The sequence below is a fragment of the Poecilia reticulata genome, linkage group LG22 (assembly GCF_000633615.1).
Source record: "Poecilia reticulata strain Guanapo linkage group LG22, Guppy_female_1.0+MT, whole genome shotgun sequence".
Taxonomy (NCBI): Eukaryota; Metazoa; Chordata; class Actinopteri; order Cyprinodontiformes; family Poeciliidae; genus Poecilia; species Poecilia reticulata.
In genome coordinates, this window is record NC_024352.1 from 1235213 (window position 1) to 1252843 (window position 17631).

The 17631-nt window shown below is 38.9% G+C and overlaps 1 protein-coding gene across 2 annotated transcripts in view; it reads left to right on the forward strand.

The window, feature by feature from the left end:
- Nucleotides 1-17631, forward strand: part of LOC103458084 (protein jagged-2-like) — a 98866-nt gene that overhangs the window by 17091 nt on the left and 64144 nt on the right. For both annotated transcript variants that reach the window (XM_008398653.2, XM_008398655.2), the window contains exon 3: nt 13410-13467. In XM_008398653.2, the coding sequence (XP_008396875.1) occupies nt 13410-13467 (58 nt within the window). The remainder of the gene's footprint in view (nt 1-13409; nt 13468-17631) is intronic.

Sequence of the window (17631 nt, forward strand, 5' to 3'; positions counted from 1 at the left end):
TATATTCTACAATATATAGAATATATACTATATTTGATGAATTTGTTAATGGGAACTCCACTCTGAACAAATTTTCTTTGAGTGTATTCTCAAAGAAAAGACGTCATGGAAGTCATAAATGGAAGTCATAAATGTAACTTAAATAGTTGTTTCTCCTCTATAGAAGGTCTTTGGGTCGTCCTTAGCCATGCTTTTATTGTGTTTTAACAAACATTTAATTGATGCTGATGAACGTCTCCAAGACTATAGACATATGTTGAACCCTGGAAGAATTTTATTTAGATTATTACTATTGTTTTTAAAGTTACGGATAAAACTCAATTTTATTCATTTATTTTATTTATTTTATATGAATTTTATTGTTTAAAACATTATGTCTAGTTATTTTTGTTCAGGTGCAGAAGTTTTACAGAATCTGTGTACAGTGCTATACTATGTTACTGTTAGCAGAAGTAGCATCTGTAGCATAGATAAAGCTGTGTAACTGTTGATCTGTGCATCCATGCTTGGTTGATTGAGAGAGAACAATTTCAAAAAGTATGTGAAGGGTGGGGCAAATAAAGTTGCCAAAACAGAAGATGTAGTCATGTCTGTTTTATGCATATAAAGGCAGTGACATAAATCTCCAGAAGACTTCCTTACGCCTTTTTACCTCTAACTTTACACTAACCACACACCTCACCACTGTCTCTTCCTTGTTTTGCACCAGGCTCTTATTATTCTTTGCCACTCGTGACTTCCTAATGCTGCCAGCTCTAGAGCAACTTAAGCCCAGTTAAGGGTTTCTCTTTTAAATAAGGATCCTGTATTAACAGTTATTTCATATTTTTGTAAAGTTTTTGTTATGATTTTACAGTCTTGCTTTAAAAACCCCTGAAAGAAACTGATATCATGCCCATATACATGTGGTCATGTCAATTCAGCTCAGGCTTGGCATTGGTTGGCTGCAACTCAGTGAGCTGTTCACTGAATTTGGCTCTCTTACTCTGCTGATCACTTCTGTCAGTTGTGAAGTTGACTTTCCAGTAGTTGTAGTTGTACAACAAGATAAACAATAGATTTATACATCTGGTATGTTTCTGACAGGTGGGTATATATGATTGATTCAGGTCCTTGTTCTGTATTCCCTGGTACTGTGATGCAGTACACAGTGCCACAGTGTCAGTCTTGCAGGATCTGAGTACAGATGATTTGATGAGATGGTAATAAAACTGCTGTACAATGATTTTATCTTCTATACATGCTGTGACTTTGTGATTACACCCACTGGATCAGGAACAAACAGTTGTGCTAGGGTCTAATATATAATCCAGAAATTCCAGGTTCCTCATTCACGTTGGTCTCACTGTAAAAGACTAATTCACAGAATTCTTATGTTACCAACTGTGACCTTAGAGCTTTTTACAGGTTTGGTGTGGGAAAAGTGAATTAGGTCATTTCACAACTCTACAGCATGGTATAAAGACCTGATTAGATTAGCTTTGGTTAGCGCAGCAAGGTCTCCTCAGGGAGAAGCAGTGAGACTGGCTCGAGGGGCGGTGGGCCTGTTTTGTTAATAACGTGCTAAATTAACCATCCGATCTCCTCTCTGCCGGGAGCAACATGTTTTATTCATTGTAATAGACTAACAGGTGTAAGTTGTCAAGTTGCACCTGCTTTTTTTCCTTCTTCTTATTTCAAACAGATGAAAACTTGTTAATTGAATCTCTGGTGCTGCTGTAAGCTTCATAGCTGAGGTTTAGACTAGCTTTGTCCTTCAGAGTGAAACGGCTCCTGTAGGAGGTGAATTGATCCTAGACCAGGGGTGGGCAATCCTGGTCCTCAAGGGCCGGTGTCCTACAACTCTTAGATGTCTCCCTGGTCCAACACACTTGAATCCAATAGCTGAATCACCTCCTAAGTGCAATCAAGTTCTCCAGAGTCCTGCTAACGACCTCATTATTTGACTCAGGTGTGTTGAAGTTGAGACACATCTAAAAGTTGCAGGAGACCGGCCCTCCAGRCCTGGAGTTGCCCACCCCTGTCCTAGACAGTGTCACTTATTGGTTTGTGACCATTAGCTAGCTCAGGGGTGGGCAATCCTGGTCCTCGAGGGCYGGTGTCCTGCAACTCATAGATGTCTCCCTGATAGAACACACCTGGATCCAATAGCTGAATCACCTCCTCAGTGCAGGCAGGTTCTCCAGAGTCCTGCTAACAACCTTATTATTTGACTCAGGTGTGTTGAAGTAGAGACACATCTAAAAGTTGCAGGAGACCGGCCCTCCAGGCCTGGAGTTGTCCACCCCTGAGCTAGMTGGTTAAAGTGAACCACAATTAGTTTTAAAAAAATAGGCCTTATTTGGGAAATATTTATCTTAGATGTAAAAACAACACATAACTGTAGGTTATTTAGTTTTTATAAATTTTAATAAAATATTTTCACAGGAATGTCACGTTGTTCATGCTGCAAAGCATTCTGGGTAAATGACGTGTAATGGTCCAACTGCCTGGCTCCTCCAGCCAAAACAGTGATGAGTAACWTTATTAAGCCTTTTCAAATTGAACCGGAGCGCATTGAAACCAATCATAATGTAGAAATCAGAAGAGATGATTATGAGGAGGAGGACCAAATAGAAGAAGAGGACAGAGTAATTATGAGTTTTGGCATATCAAAAACAAACATTTTTAGGTAATAGGAAAATTGCAATGTATTTAGGCCAACATGTTTAACTAGTTCTGGATCTTCACCATGAGGTTATCATAATGACATTAATGTAGTTATCTTTTTGCAATCAATTGTTTTTATTTCAGTTGTTTTACATCCACAAAAACATGTACAATACAGCATAATTACAATAGGAAGACATAGGAATAGGAAGACATAGAAATATCATGGTGACCCCCAACCCCGTTCCCCAAGATCTCAAAATAATAACAAATATGGAAAGAGAAGATGAAATCATCACTTACAGTCACATATTAAGAGGATCACATAGAATTATGTTGCTTTCTTTCTCTAACCAAAGAATAAGTTGCATCCCATGCTCTAATCATTTTTGGCTGGTCGCTTGCATCCTGGTCATTGATTTCTCCATCATGTCTAGGAATGACATGATTACCTTGGCCCATTGTTGCCAAGGTAATAAGTGTGGTGGTTGCCATCGTAGTGCCAACATCTTCTTAGCTGCAGTGAGGCCTGCCCACAGCATGCGCTTTTGTTGAGGGGAAAGTTCTAAAGTGGAAAAGTCATTCATCAAGAATAAAGATGGTGATAATCGAATATTAGCTTGAATCATATCACTCAACGTGTTGGAAATTTGTCTCCAGAAAGCAGCCACACTGGRACAATCCCAATACATGTGCATAAAAGAGCCTGGAGTCTTAAGTATACATAGGTCACAAATAGGAGMTGTGATCATTTTCATAGCATGACGTTTCCTGGGTGTTAAATACATCCTATGGATACATTTAAAGTGTATAAGCTGGTGGTCAGGGTTTTTGGATGTGTTGTGGAGGTTCTCCCATACTGTATCCCAGCAGATTTCTACATCTCCCATAAAGGAAATGTCGCTCTCCCATACATTTTCTACAGGGAGCCTGGCACGAGGATCCAAAATAAATTTATATAATTTAGAAACAATGCCATGTGCCTGACTCCACGAGGCAAGACGTTCTTGTAAGGGATGAGTTGGTAGAGGCACACCCCTTGGCACACTGTATGCTTTCATGGCCGATCTGAGTTGTAAATAAAAGAAGAAATGTAGAATCTGGTAGATTGTACACACTTTGTAGGTCACTAAAAGTACACATTGTTCATAAGGTMTTTGAGAACATTGACACCATTATCCCTAAACTTAGGGAAGGATAAGGATGTAAAAGTTATTAAATATAGGAGAGTGTTAATGCCACTTCAGGTTGGTGTTAGTGTGATTCAACACCAGGGATGAAAGTAAGGGGGTACGACAGAGTACTGCGTACCCCTAAAAGATTTAGCGGGGGTACGCAGTACCTGCAAGAGAGTGGAGCTGCTGTCTGCTGTAAAAAATGAATGGGTTCACTGTGCAGCCGTGAGAGCACCCACTAATCAGCCATGACTGATTAGTTTTTCAAGAACAATCTAAAACACGACTTAATCAGTTAATAAATAAATTTTTTCTCATTTCATATTGGCTTAGGTAAAGGCTGACAGTGGTCCGTCCCCGCCCCTTTCTGTTTGCTGCAGCGAGGTGCACTTGAGCAGAGCAGGAGTTTAAAATTCATAAGGTCAACCACCGCTGTGTTCAGGGAGGCTTATTAATGATCGCAAAATAAATATCAAGCCTGAAGATCTAATATCTTAACGGACTGAATGTTATGTTTTTTAAAGTAATCTCTGCTGGGCTTGCCGAGGGCAGGCGGTTGCCATGCCAACGGGTGTGCTTAAATGACAAAGAGAGAGACGGAAAGTAAGGTGCGAGTGGTTTAGAGTTGATCACCTGTTCAGGTTGTTTTACCTTTGTTTATCTTTGCTGTGGCTCATCACAGCCGCTGTAATTTCTGAACATTCAGTAAACGACAAACTTGGACTAATTACCTCGTTCTTTGTGACTATACCTACGTCATTCACAACAAACATCAAACACGGTAAATATGTTTCATTAAGTATTTAACAAACAAATGGCTTCTACCGCGATAATTATGTGAAATTAAATTAATTGTCTAATATTAAAAAAAATAGTTTGGTGCTGTGGGAGTCTGAGAGGCTTTTCCTTTATCAAACAATTTTTTTGCCTCTTATTTAGTGGAAATATTGATGTTGATGATACATTCTCCAAAATAATAACCCTTTTCAACCTTTATAGCTCCACTGTTGAAAATGAGGCTCTAACATTCACAAATGACATTGAAATAAAATCCAGTCCAACATCTGGTTTGAGGTGATTCCTCTGGAACCTGTTGGAGGAAAAATATCCCAACTTCAGAAGATGAGCTTTTAACCTAACAGAGCTCTGTGGTTCCTCCTGTCAGTATGAGAGTCAGGGTGAGGAGGCGCCATGTCAGGAAGAGAAGTGGAAACTGCAGGATCTTCAGAACAAACAGGTCATGATGTTGGGCTACTGATTATCCCTCTGTCTGGACACAGGATCAATAGAACCAGTTTAAAAGCTAAAATAAATGGTTATGTGCCGGACATGGAAAACTGGGATGCACTCCATGCCATGATGTTCAGCATTTAGGACTCATGAGATCTCAAGGTGTCAACATTGCAGCCAGTGGGCTGAAGGAAATACAGTTTTATTTTGTAGCAATTCAAGAGCTACCCAGCTTTTATTGCTTCGCAAAAAGAATAATCAGCACAGAAACTCCAAAGCACACAAAGAAGCATCCATCCATCCATTTTCTTTACACCCYTGTCCCTTGGTGGGGTTGGGGGGGTTTGCTGGTGCCTATCTCCAGCCAGCGTTCCGGGCGAGAGGCGGGGTACACCCTGGACAGGTCGCCAGTCTGTCGCAGGGTGACACAGAGACACACAGGACAAACAACCATGCACACACACACTCACACCTAGGGGCAATTTGGAGAGGCCTATTAACTTGACAGTCATGTTTTTGGACTGTGGGAGGAAACCGGAGTACCCGGAGAGAACCCATGCATGCACAGGGAGAACATGCAAGCTCCATGCAGAAGGGCCGGGGCCGGGAATTGAACCCAGAACCTTCTTGCTGCAAGGCAACAGCTCTATCAACTGTGCCACTGTGTGAATTGGTTTCCCAGAAACAGAGGCCTCAGGATTAAACCATACAAGCAAAGGTCGGAGCACAAAGGACTAAAACTCCATCTTGAAATTTGGTAAACATAAGCCCCCAAGTGTTTTATTTCATTGAAATGTTCTTAATTTCATACGAGGCTTCTTCCCATTCCAAATTTATTTAAATATGAGAGAGTGTAGCTTTTCCCAGTAACCCTTTGGCGGTGCAAGAGGAATCAAAGAAGAGTAAAAGTTAACACGTGGAAGAAAATCTATTTTAATTACTGACACATGGGCATGAAGAGCATTTGGGAGTTTTGACCACCATTGTAGATCTTTCTCAATAAGATTAAATGCACTCTGGAAGTTGAGTGAAGCTATATGAAATATGGAGGGAGAAATCCCGAGGTACCTAAAATGGTATCATTTGCCACAGTCCTCRACATTTCCCTCAGTCCTCGCACGCACAAGGGTTAAGATGAGATGAGAAGGAAATTGTTGTGTTTCTAATTGATCCTTTAMWMRMATSTCACAAAAATGTTGGATCCTCTACCAAACCTGTCTATAAAGGTTTTTAGAGTGCTACGAAAGAAATAGCAAAACTCTTCAATTCTAAGAAGTGATACAACGTGAAGCTTTGGAAGGGGTGATTCTAAGCGTATGGTGAGCTGATGCAATGCTGTGATCTGATAGCGAACAAGGTAGAATTACTACATTGTGAATTTCAGAGAATGAATTAGTAGATACTAATACATAATCTAACCTTGAGAAAGACTGATGTCTGGTTGAGTAAAAGGTATAGTGTTTGTGGGTGGGATTAACTACACGGTATAAGTCTACCAGACTGAAAGCTGAAAGGAAATCTTGCAGTTCTTATGATGATCGTATTTGTGTGGAAGTGGAAATATGCGCAGATTTGTCCAGCGTTAAATTGATAAAGGCGTTCATGTTAGCACCAATAATAAATGAATAGTCATGTATTTGTGTCAGAACTGAAATGAATTTAGAAAAGAAATTCGGGTCATATAAAGACAGGGCATAAATAGAAATAAAGACAAATTTATGACCTGCAATAATGGTTTTGACGTATGAAATCCTGCCATCCTCACTTTCATATTTCCCTACTATGTTCAATGAGGGATTATGTTTTAGAACAATTAATGACCGTTTACTTTTAGATTTYAATGAAGCAGATGCAGCTGTGTAGTAAAATTTATTTGCAAATAACTGCATGTCTACAGATCTTGCTTGTGATTCCTGTATGAAAGTTATATCCACTGAGTGCTTACGAAGAAAGTCTAAACAGGCTGCATGCTTGATTTGGTTATGTAGTCCATTAATGTTCCAGCTTACAACATGGAACTTCATCATGCTACAGAAAACATTAYAATTTGCAAGATACAAAGTAGTCAATGAGAAATAATGCAACGATTCAAAGATGCACCATATAGACAGTGACAACCTTACTGGAAATCCGTACCCACCCACATAACTCTGTTGCCAATGCCATGGCCCCAATGCACTCARAAAATATTGGAGGGCAGAAAATTCACAATATAACATTTAACGTAACCTACGCTCTCCAATGTTTTGGGGAGCACAGGATCCATGATCCTAGAGTAATTTCCCCCTCAACCCACAGACCTTCCCTCTTAAATTAAATCAAGAGTTTACCACTTTATGTAATTATTAATCAAGTACAGTATGGTAGGTCTAATTTTAGTTTAAATCTAGTAATAAGCCAGTACATGCAAAAATTATAGTCAACCAAAAAAAAAAGAGCTCTGTCAACTAGCGTGACAAAATTGAATATATAATGCACGGTGTTCACTTGTTCTATCAGATCATCATACGCTGTCAGAATAACATACGTGCAGTGAGTACGCATGACTGCGCATGCGCATTAAGAGTCCGACCTTCGGAGGAGTTGTTCCGTCAGCATACGCGACAAGTTACGACGAAAATAAGTCAACAATTGTTTTCAATGATAACTAGGTAGATATGCACGCATTGTCGTGATTTCAAAGTGTATTTAAAGCAGGGACTAGCTAAAGCTGCAGTCAACTACAAAACACACGTACGCCCGTGTAAAACTCGCCTTCCGGTTGCTTGATGATGGTCTGACTAAGTCCGCTAAGCTGACTAACCGCTAAGTCAAAATGTCGTGCTGTTAGTAACAAAGTGTATGACGATCTACGTCATGATTCTACGTTGCTGATTAAATAAAATAATATTGTAATGACAGSGTATACGTGTCTGACAGATACAGCCGTGAATTTGTGCTAAGCGTATGACGATCTAACAGCGTACTGATCCAACAGAACATCTGATAAAGCAAGATGTGGAAACTCATCTTCTGCAAGGCGCCAATCGCATTACAATTGGCGCCTTCAGTCTGCGTCTGAAGGTGCGTGTGCTGTAATCCGGAGTGAAGCAAACCGGAGAACCGTTCAGTTTAACCATCGTTTTCCGAGCAGCACCCAGGATCTTATCTCTGTCGGTGAATCTCAGCAGCTTCAGCAGAAGGGAACGTGGATTAATTTTATGGTTGGCATCTTCCTTCATTGGACCCACTCGGTGTGCACGCATGATTTCTGCTGATCCCAGTAGAAATTATGGAATCCTATCACTATTTCTATCACCCTGTGCATTTTTACTGCACATTATGGCTGATCAGAAAGACTAAATATGTCACACACATTCATTAAATATATCAAGCAGACTGTGGAACATACACATCAACATATGTAGAAAATGTCTAATTAGTTCCTTGGCGACAGCAATGGGCATGCTCCAGCTTCCTCCTTCATTCATTTGTCTGATACAGCCGATAAAAATAATGTGTAGAAAATTGGACAAATCTATTTTCTCTCATTGTTGTTAGCATCTATTTTACTTTCTTGTGTGCTTATTTTTACTTATCAGGATTAAAGATAAGTTACCACCTCACATCCTGTTTGAGAAACTGAAATTTGAAAAAGCTTYCCAAAGCCTAGATTTTTAGAGTTTCCATGTAACCTTCTTCTGTAAAAGGAGTAAAGATGCAACACAAGCTACAGTTATTTGGAAGGCAGCACTGCCTTAACCACTATTTCCTCATTCTTCCTTTCTTTTTTGCTGTTATTGCCAGGTGCTGTGATGAAAGTAAATGTTTTACCAGAGAACACGTGGATGGATACATGTTATCTGCGTCCATCTTCTGATTATTTTACATCAGAAGAAAATATATTATTAAACATATTATTAAATATATTATTAAWTCTACAGTAGCCATCTCTTAGTAATTAAAAGTGACGCACTGCACTTTTCAGTTTTTGTATGTTCAGACCAGGGCTGTATGGTATTAGGACAGCATAAATTAGTATCATTTCACAAAACTGGTTAAAATTACCTTATTTTCCCCAGATGTAACTTGTAACACGACTTACAAACCATGACTTTTACTTCTTTATAGTTACAATTCTTCTTGGCAATTTCTTGTTTGGTGTTGTTTTTGGTTAGATGATTGAAGATTTGATAAGCCAGACATGTTGGCAGTTTAACACTGTATTCTTTTAAGAAACAAGGGCCTCAGTACTGCGTGGGAGAATTGTATATGTTACCCTGTCCTTCTGAGATGACACCTCGCTGTTCCTTAGACTCTGTGTTGTGTTTTCTTTAATGGGATGTTGTCGGAAGGAAACTTGAGGCAGGAATCGGACACACACGGCGGTGGAGATCGTGGTTCAGACCGTTTATTTGGACCACTTGACAGCGCAGTGGCTTCACCTTTAGAATTCAGAGCAAATACTGCGTGTCAACACAACACAGTCTTTTTGTTTTTGTTTACAGATATATTTAAAAAAAAAGAAAAAGACAAAACAATACAAAACTACTTGGACATTAAAAGTAACATTTGGCTACGCCTGCTGGCTACGCCAGCGCCTGCTGGCGGTCAGTATTGCTTACCTTCAGAATTCACAGCAAATACTAATCGTTATACTCCCAGCGCACAGTAACAGAAGTGTTCTTTAACCGATACACTACACCAAGTTCCACAACCCAAAGAACAAATCGAACATTTTGGTGATATGCGCTGACATATTTACATATACATCCACATATACATCCACAACAGCCAGGTATCCCCTCACCTTTTCACTGTCTTGGTTGCACACTACTGAAGGATGGCACAGCATTGAAAGTCCACGCAATAACTTAAATGTATTGTTGATGGGCAAAGTTTTACTGCATGGCAGCTGAAATGTTATTGTGCCTCCAAGCTGTAGTTTTCAGTTTTAATGTTTCACAGTTTGAACACCTATATTTAAGACTCAAAGGCTAAAAATACTTGTGGTTTCTTCTATATTCTAGAGTTTTTAAAAGATAACTAACATGTTGTAACATCAATGTTTTCTCATTACTGATCAGGACCCTGGAAACTGAATTGGGATCAGGAAAGTCTTTTTAAAAAATTTGTGTAAACTTTAAAATCCAAAACAGTTGCTGTAAATGCTAACATATGCAGCATATGTTAGGAACACATAGATGTTGGTACATGTTGGCACACTTGATAATTGTAATGACATAGATGTAGATGATTGACTTTGCAAACTCAATTTGATCAACTTTGACCTGTGTGATTTGCAGTCCATACATTGGACTGAGATAGTTGAAGGATGACAGGTCATCCATTCCTTTTCCTATTGATAACATTCCTGCTCTTATTCTTAGAACCAGACTAAAGAAAAAAAGCATAAGAAGACAGTGGTGTAAGTCTTCTTAGAAGACAGTAAAACGGTGCCTGGTCAGTGGACCAGGCACCGTTGTACATTCCTATTAATATACATTTCATTTTCTACTTCTTGTTTTTATATATTTGTAAATATTTTTCCTATTTATAACAATTTGATCTTGTAGCTAGTTTTTATATTTCATACTTTATATTTGGATGTAACTGGGGCCGTGACTCTCAATTTTGTTCCACCTCATGTAACACGTGATGTGAATGACAATAAAGTCTCTTGAATCTTGAATCTTGAATCTTGACTTCCATGGAGTGAAACTCCAGACCATGAAGGCTGCAACCTTCATGTGTCCCTGGCCGAATGGCAGACTAACTGCCTCAGCATGCAGTCACGTTCTAGTCCAGATAGTCACTGTTTGATTAAGATGTTCTAATGCAGAGGCACATCTAAAGGTTGTTACATTCCATGCCCGTGATTTAGCTTGTCTAAATGATTTTCATCAGACGGCTGTCCTTTTAATTTCTCTGCTGTTGGAGAAGTTCAACTGAGGCAATAACGTATTAACATGTGATAAACCAACTTCCTGCATGTGAAGCAGCTCCAGACTATACAATTGGTCTCTACAGAACTGTGTGTTGCTGTTTGCTCATCCAGATCAGTTTAAAGCAGTAATTTATTCATTAAACAGGTGAAAGCAGTGAGGAGTGTGTTGGTTTCTCTCCGTTTAAKGAAAACTTAAATCCCTTGGATTTTTGCAGGTTAGTTGTGAGGTGTTAGGTTTCTCCCAGCATGCCTTATCTCCTCTCCATCTGTGTTCACTCTTAAAGCCATTGCATTGTGGGTAGTATTGACTTGATTATTTGTTCCTCAGTCACTGTCCTTCGTGGTGCTCATAAAACACCCTTAAGACACACCTTGAAATGTGAAAAGCAGTTCAAACTGCAGAGAAGCTGTGTGGCAGCTGCATCGGGTTTAGACCTGGGCTCTGTGACAACATATGGCATATGAATTATGATCATGTACACTTTTTCAGAGTTATGGTTGCTTACAAATTACAGCTCTGTGTTAGTGTTAGCAGCAAATCTGAATGCAACTTTCACCAGTTGACCTTATGTCAAAYGACTCACGTCTGATATTTTACTTCAAATATTTGTCAGCCCTCCTGTTATCTTTTGTAGCCCTCTCTGTCCCACTCTCTTGCAGTCTGAATGAACTGCAGTGATGTCTGGACATGCCATAGAACAAAAGTTTCATTTTAAATAGCCTCTTCCATTGGGTGCTTCCTCTGATTTTTTAAGCACTGAGCCTCCACAACAAAGAGTGTGATTGCCCTATCTGTGTATAGTGCATTCACCAATATGTTTCTTCTGAAAATAAAAATATTTCGGAGTGGCCCGGCCAGAGTCTGGGCTTGACTCTAACCAAAACCTGACAACCATTGGTTTGAGCCATTCTCCCCCTAATCTTTCTATGTACAAATATGTTCAGCTCTTCAGCCTGCTTGATGTTGTTGACACATCCTGAGGCAACAAATTCCAACATCATGAAAGCATATTTGGTTGAGGATTCTATTCAACATATGAACATTTTTCAACCACTAATCTATGTGCATGTAACAATTCTGGTTTTAATTTAGATCTATGTCTCTAACATCAAGCAGCTTAACTTTGTTTCTTCTCCTGCAGCCTTCAGTCGCTCTGCACCAGACTTGGGTCACAGAAACTCACAACTGCATGAGTTCCTGTTACCCAGGAACCCAGGACAGAAAGCAAGGTCCATCTCCAACTTGCTGGCAGATGCTGATGAAAATAAAGGGGAAAGAAAAAAAGCCCTGCCCCTGAATCAATCTGGAGTTTGAGTTGTTAATGGATTACATCTCCTCTGGAAAGTAGGGCATGGAGTGCAGCCATACCTGGCTTCTTGACAGAAGATAAACAGTAGACAGTGTCTATTTATATAATACTTCAAAATAGATTTATAAAATAACTGTGTCATCAGTGACTAACCATAGTCGTTCACATCAAATTTTTTACCAATTTGAAGTAGCTCATAATTGTAAAGTTCCAGATGTTATTAGCTATTTTTTCAGTTGGCTGAAAAGTCTCCTCTGCTTAGAGCAGCTTCTTCTGCATACTTGCTGTCCATCACTGCTTCTGGTAAAATACAAACAGGACTTCTCAAGACTTTCTTTCAAAAATRACCTTCTTCTTGACACTTGCCAAAATTACAAGGGGTATTATTACTGTTATAGTATTCTTGTCCAAAAAAGTAACCCCTCTCTACTGAAGATAAGTAAAGAAAAAAATCATAGCTTCTGTGACCAGGAGAAAAAAAAAAGAAATGAACATGTCTAACCTTGATCAATATTTGCCTGATAGTAACCTGAGTTATTACCTCAAATGAAAATTATTTTTAAGATTCATTATGTAAGGCAACATTTGAAAACCAGTTGCTGGCTTCCAGGTGAATGTCTGCTGTGTCTTTAGCTATGTAGCAGCACTATTTAACTAGCCCTGAGCACAAGGAAGCTAATGAGTGACAGCAGTGTGGGAACAGCAGCTTTTTTCCCGCCATTATTCCTACGTTAGAATGTATGTATGAAAATATTCATGAGAAGATTTAAGAGTTTCTAAAATTTCCGTGTTTAAGGCGTGTCAAGTAAGGCATGGATGACTGTGCCCCGGTGGGTATAGAGTGATTGGAAGAATGTTGGTTTGATTCCTCCTGTCACTTGTCGATGAGTCCTGGGTAAGGCACTAATTGCCAAGTTGCCTACCAATCGATGTGTTAAGTTGTGCAAATTGTTGACTGTGGTTTTAGTGTAACATTCTATATAGATTTAGTCCATTCACTATGTAAATGTCTGCATCTTACAATGGACATACCGAAGTGGCAGTAGGACCATTCATGCGTACATTTTTTGTATTAATGTGCATTGTGATAACCTTTTTCTCCCCCTCGTTCTGTTTCAGCAAGATTACACTTTGATAGTGGAGGCTTGGGATAAGGACAACGGCACACATGGCAGTGGTAAGAGTCTTTCTRTTCTGATCAAAATGTTCTAAATGATTAAATTTAAGAATTTAAGATACAATGAAAAAAAACGCAAAAAGAGCAGAAGCAACCATGTGATATTACCTTGGTTAAACAAATGTGAGATTCTACACAGAACTGGAAGACTTGATAATTTGCTGGCCTGCCTTATCACACAATCAAAAGAGTATTGGAAAGGGCTGAAAGAGTATATTTGTTGCTCCCATCAGTCTGGAAAGAGTGACAGGGGAGTTTCCAAGTGAGTTTTTGCAGTTTATATTCACAGAGAAAAATATGTTTTACTTGTAAAGATTTTCTCCATCCACTGTCTGCTTATCTGAAATCAGGTCATGTTAGCAGGAGAGACCCCCAGACATCCTTTTCTCCTTTTTGGGGATCCAAATGTAATGCAAAGCAAAATCCTCCATCAACTTCTAAGTCTGCAAAAATCTATTTTAAAGTCCCAAGTTTTAAAATCATTCTCCAGACTATTTCAGAGAAGTCAGATAATTTGAACTTAAAGGTTACAATTTTTTTCAACCTTAAAATTTTACAGAAATTCCTACCCATTTTCCTGACTATTTGGTTAAATTTTAAAAACTGAATAACTTCCACATTATCTGGGTCACATTTGTGACCCTCTTGCTCTAACACATACATTTTCAGGATCTTTATAAGAAAATAAGATAAGGACATTCAGTCTGGGGTGGTTTTCGACAATGTTAAATATGAAGACCTGAAATTAACGTGGTGTAATCTCTTTTTTGACAGTCCCTCTAGTTGTTATAATTGAATATATTTATCAGATAAACACCTCTGAATATGCCATCTTGTCAGGTTCTTTCTGTAGAAAAACTTGAGGTAGAGGGATTGTTGTTACRGTACTTAAAAATTACTAAGTGTGTTTATAGTGTGCTTGCAGCATGTGTAGCACTTTTTAATGTACAAGAGGACTAGATGGAATAAATCAGAAGACTAAATTTGTCTACTGGAACTTTTGTCAGTAATCAATAAAAACACTGCAAAAGAAAAACTGTTTTCAATGCCATGTATTTTAAAGAGAAAATTAAAGTGAACACCACAGAAAAAACATACATAGAACCCAAAATAATAAATACAAAATAAATATACACAGTACTGCAGTAGATTTTTCATATACATGTGCACACAGTCTTAAATTTACCCACTGGTCAGCACAGTGTCTGACCGACACACATTTGAAAAGTCCATAGTTGAATTGTCCAGATATTTGTGATGACAATGTCCAAGCGCAAGTTGTTTCAGATGTAACGATGAATAGTGGATTGTGTGTCGGAGTGGTGAGATGGAGGGGGAAATAATACAGACCATCAGCCTCCTACCAGACCAGTATGGAGTGAATCTCAGGTTCTCCTGGCCTCAGCCAGTTGTCAAAAGCTCGCCATCCTTTAACCCTAAAAAGGATCACCTGGCCAATTCCATCTATAGGTCAGTGCATGACAACTTCATGGCTCCAAGCCCACCGGATGTTCAGATCTGAAGCTCCTTTTGTCTCCAACTCTCCCACTCACACCTGACTGGAGAAAGCTGGAACAGGCCTAAATAACTACCTCAGGTGTGTTAATTGGCTGAATGCACTGTGTGACTGACTGAAACTCTAAAAATTGGGCAAGAAGACTTTCATTCACTATGTTGCCTCTTCATGGAACTTGTTACAAGAAACTTTCAGATTGACTGAACTAATCTTGTTTAGTGCTTTTAAATCAGTTCTTGAAGCAGATTCTATGACATGTACCTGTTTTTGATAGCTTGACTCATGATCTTACTTTTCGTTGCTCAATTTCTTGATTCTCATTTGTATTTAGCCTGACCTGTGGTCCCTGCTGGTCATGAGATCCTCTTTTGTTTAGCTGCTTTGGCCGTTCAGATTAGGCTTGCCTAGTGACTTTTAACTTCTTTTCACTTCAACCTGGGTCTTATTGTGTCACCTCCTCATCATTCTCCCACATATTATGACATTGACATTTTCTTTTAACTGTTCATTTTTCTGTGTTTGTTTCTGCCTCTTGGCCTGGACTCTTTTGTAAAGACATTTTTAATGTCAGTGTTTTTTTTTTATCCTTGTAATATAAATGTCAAACATTAAAAAAATTGTTTGATTATCTTTAATGCAAAATCTACAATCCTTAAGCTGAACTGGATAACTCTGCCATGAAAATACATTCCTAGTCATTTGCATTSAAAGAAATAACTTGTTCAATTTAATTCAATACACAGTTATGTCCAAAATTTTCACAAAACTGACTTATGTATATAAATGGACCTTTACTGTATTTAGTAAAACTTAGCAAAAATACTTTGCAGTTCCAACTTCACTGACTCAAGTTAGTGTGCCAATTGCTGAATTTTGCTTTACTTATCTAGTTTTAATAGATGTAGCAGTAGTAGTCTTAGCTTGATTTATTGTCAATAGTTTCCACAGTGTAGTTAAGGAAATTCAAATCACACCACTTTTGTTTTGTGGAGCAAACATTTACTACCAATTAAACAAAGCATCCGGTAAAGTATATTAGTATTGTCCTTCTTCTAGCTCCAGAACCAACTACCAGAAGACATTTTTGAGGCTTTATTTTGTTAACTTTAAAGTGTTCATGATGAGTACCTGGGAATTTTCTCTGTATTTTCAACTTCTCAGTTAAAAGCCATAATTACTTTTGCATCAAAAATATCTTCATAAAAACAGTCATATTATTAAAGTTTCTTCAGAGTAAGCTTCTGCGCATGTGCGATGATACAGGACTTTGCAAAAGAACAGACTGGACAGAACAGACAAATAAAGGCCACTAGAGCCAAAAAAATAAATGTGTTTAAGGTATGCTACTCTGATTGGAGTACAATTTTGGGGTACTCTAACCAACTTGTATGCATAAACGATTGCTCTATGGATCACTTTAAAAAAAAAAAACACCGCCATAAAATAATGTCTATCACTGCAGCGGACATCACACCACATGAGAGTAGGGCGACACGCTGCGTTGGGCTTCCCTTATATTTATTTCTGAAAGGTAGCAACCCTATGTATAATCGAAACCTTTAGATCAGGATTTAAGAGAACAGAGAAAACCAGGAGGCTTGAACTACTTTTCATATGAATGAGTGAAGTGAACTGAGATGAATCAGGGGAGGTGTGTCACTGCAGAGAGAGAGGGTCTGTCTGAACATGCTTCCTGTTCATTAAATCAAAGAAAATGAAAAGCCATCCTAAGAGTCTGCTCTGACTTGTAAAAGACAGATTTTTTTGCTCCTCTATCACCTTCTCCCTCTTTTCTCACCGTATGCTTTCTCAGGCTGTCTTTAGCTCTAGCAGTAGCTCGTTAAGCAATTAATTACAGTCCACGTGCCCTTCTGTCCCAATGTGCTCCTTCCTTTGATGTTTGATTCCTACTTAGCCTTCCAGCTGCTCCCAAACCCGGCCTGCTGTGCTGCGGGCTCACTCTTTACATGCTCTACCACCTTCACATAAACATTGCATGACTGAGGGTCTGCATGTCCCAGTTCATGTACAGTCTATCAGCACTACACACCCCATAACTCTTCCAGTGGTTGTCATTTTACAACCATAAACCTCAGTGTGTTTTATTGAGCACTAAGTGATGTGTAGTGGTGGGTGAAYTGGAAGTTAAAGGGTACATCATTTCAAAATTTKAAAAATGGAAAAAGTGTGGTGTGCATTTGTAACTTACTCCAACTCCCCTAAATAACATCCTGTGCAACCAGTTTCCTTCAGAAGGCGACCATTTAGTGAGAGCTGTTGGATTAGACAACAAACAGCCTCATGATGAATTCTGGAGGAACTGCAGAGATTCATTGCTCAGGTGAAGTATCTGTCACTATTAGTAATGCACTCTACATATCTGACCTTCGAGGCAGAGTGAAAGCCACTGTTGAAAGAAAGCTATAAGTAGTGCTGACTGTTGTTTATACTACAGCAGACACATCAGACATGTGGGAAAAGAATTGAACAGAGAACAAAACTGAAATTAAATAAGTAAATATTAATTGCACAGTGGTGCAGTTGGTAGCACYGTTGCCTTGCAGCAAGAAGGTCCTTGGTTCGATTCCTGGCCCAGGGTCTTTCTGCATGGAGTTTGCATGTTCTCTCCGGGTACTCCGGCTTCCTCC